Source organism: Gekko japonicus, unplaced genomic scaffold (genome assembly GCF_001447785.1).
Source record: "Gekko japonicus isolate JY-2015 unplaced genomic scaffold, Gekko_japonicus_V1.1 scaffold220, whole genome shotgun sequence".
NCBI classification, from domain to species: Eukaryota; Metazoa; Chordata; class Lepidosauria; order Squamata; family Gekkonidae; genus Gekko; species Gekko japonicus.
Genome location: NW_015165836.1, coordinates 1500465 through 1502936, shown reverse-complemented (window position 1 = coordinate 1502936; position 2472 = coordinate 1500465). Strand labels below are relative to the sequence as shown.

Here is a 2472-nt window from a genome sequence, read left to right as displayed (position 1 = left end):
GGAAGGAAGGAAGGAAGGAAGGAAGGAAGGAAGGAAGGAAGGAAGGAAGGAAGGAAGGAAGGAGCCGTCTGACTGGCAGTGAATCTGAAGTTCAGAATAGGAGGAACTGATTAATCAGAGACAAATATGAGAGAGAAGCTAAGGATGACTGTACTTCTTTTGCATTTTCTTTTAAAAATCACCCAGCAGAGAGAACAAGAGGCTTGTCAGAGAGGATGGTTATGACATCAGCCTTTAATTTAATCAGCATCCAAGGGTGTGCCGACATCAAGACAATGGGGCCCGGTGTGAGAAAAGGCTGAGAATGGCAAGTCCAATGAGGCAGCAGTGTTAAAGCGTTTAGGCCCAAATTGTTGAGTCTGCCGTGTGCCACAGATAAGGAATGTCAAAGCGGCAGAAATCATCACAGGCAAGGGTGGTGCGAAATCACAAGTGGGTGCGAAACCAAACTCAGTGTAACATGAGCCCAACTGAAGTGCTTGGTCACCATGGGCTAGAGAGCTGAAAGGTATGTCCACCCCACCCACCCCACACACCAGCTCTCCAAACCTGACACAATGATTATGATCATAGAATCATAGGATCATAGAGCTGGAAGGTATGTCCACCCCACCCACCCCACCCACCAGTTCTTCAAACCTGACACAGTGATTATGATCATAGGATCATAGAGCTGGAAGGGACCTCCAGGGTCATCTAGTCCATTGCTCTGCACAATGCAGGAAATACACAAATACCTTCCCCCCAAACCCCCAGTGACCCAGAAGATGGCAAAAAACCTTCAGGATCCCCAGGCAACTTGGCCTGGAGAAAAATTGCTTCCTGACCCCAAGTGGAGATTGGCATTTCCCTGGGCGTGTAAGAAAGGGTCACAGTGGGAGTAAAAACAGGCTGGCAACGGCGTCACATGATTAGACCACGCACCACGAATAAGTGAAATTGTGGCACACGAATTCACAAACGGTGAGAGTCTACTGTATTTGATAGTAATGGGTAACCTGTAATGGCATTTGCCTAACTGCAAAGTTGAGAAGCTTATGGGAATTCACAACCCAATGAAATGGAAGCATGCGATACCAATCCTAGCTACTGCTCCAGTTTCCAGTTTTGAGAGCCAGTTTGGTGTAGTGGTTAAGTGTGCGGACTCTAATCTGGGAGAACCGGGTTTGATTCCCCACTCCTCCACTTGCACCTGCTGATGTGACCTTGGGTCAGTCACAAGCTCTGACACAGCTGTCCTTGAAAAAGAGCAGTTTCTGCTAGAGCTCTCTCAGCCCCACGCACCTCACAGGGTGTCTGTTGTGGGGAGGGGAAGGGAAAGGAGTTTGTAAGCCGCTCTGAGACTCCAAGTGAAGGGCAGGGTATAAATCCAATCTCTTCTTCTCTTCTTCTTCTTATTAAAACATAGAAGCAGGTTGTTAGAATGACAAGGATTCTTTCTATCAACTGGATTTGGTTTGTTCCCCTCCTCCTTTATATTCAGTCGACCAAGCCAAGTTGACCTAAGCTTCTGTGGCCTCGTGGCTGCGCTACTGTAATGTGCTTCTTGTGGGGCTGCCCTTGACGACAACCTGGAAACTTCAGCTGGTTTTAAAAGTGGCAGCGTAATGATGGTTAGGGTCTAGTCAACAGAAATGTATACTTAGAGCTATGTTCTTCAATATAATTGCTGAATGCCCATTGAAGAACATAGCTGTAAGCATAGCCTCATGATGAAGTGAATCAACAGTATATTGCTCGTTGTCGAAAAGAACAGAAGAAGATCATTGTCAAAACGGCACACCATTCCGGAGACCACCGTCTACATTCACTATATATATTACTTAACTTCTGTTATTGTATATTATGATTTATGAATATATTACTAAGCGCTAAATTGTCACAGTTCTTTTTCCTTTTTTCATTGGTCTTATTACTGTGCCCATTCTTGTAACTATTTAAAGCAGCTACACCAGCTACCACTTCATTCCTGAGCTCAGTTCTAGATGCCGGTTATAACCTTTCAGACCTTGCCTACCTGAAGGACCATCTCTCTATGTGTGCCAGTAAGACTCTGCTGGTCATTGCCTTCTGGTCATCCCCCCTCCCCTTGGGAATGACCACCTGGTATCTATTAGAGCCAATAGTGGTCCTCATTTTAGAAAACAGGCTCAGTGACTTAGGAAGAGAGGGTGTGCTCTCTGGAAGTTTTTTACAAACTGTCGGATAGAGCATTTGCAGGACATGAGCTGTAGGCCTGGGAGCGCTGTAAAGTGTCTTTATGGGTGATGCATTTTATACTCAGGGGTTTGATGGAAAGATCTGTAAGCCATACTGTGCTGCAAAAGGAAAAGGTAGGTTTAATAAATCAACAAGAAGTAATATCAAAGGCGACGTTTCCTTACCTTGACACATACACTTCGGCTTGAGGACGTAGCCGCAATTCCCGTTGGCACTGAACTTGGCGCGGTTCACCTGGAGACTCCGCTCTGT

General features: G+C 45.9%; 1 protein-coding gene across 1 annotated transcript in view; it reads right to left on the bottom strand.

Annotated features, from left to right (window-relative positions):
• The window catches only part of PLCH2 (phospholipase C eta 2), a gene marked incomplete at its 3' end in the record, with an annotated part of 135966 nt that overhangs the window by 9776 nt on the left and 123718 nt on the right, over positions 1-2472 (bottom strand). Inside the window, exon 16 of the mRNA XM_015410927.1 lies at positions 2385-2468. Within this exon, the coding sequence (XP_015266413.1) occupies positions 2385-2468 (84 nt within the window). The remainder of the gene's footprint in view (positions 1-2384; positions 2469-2472) is intronic.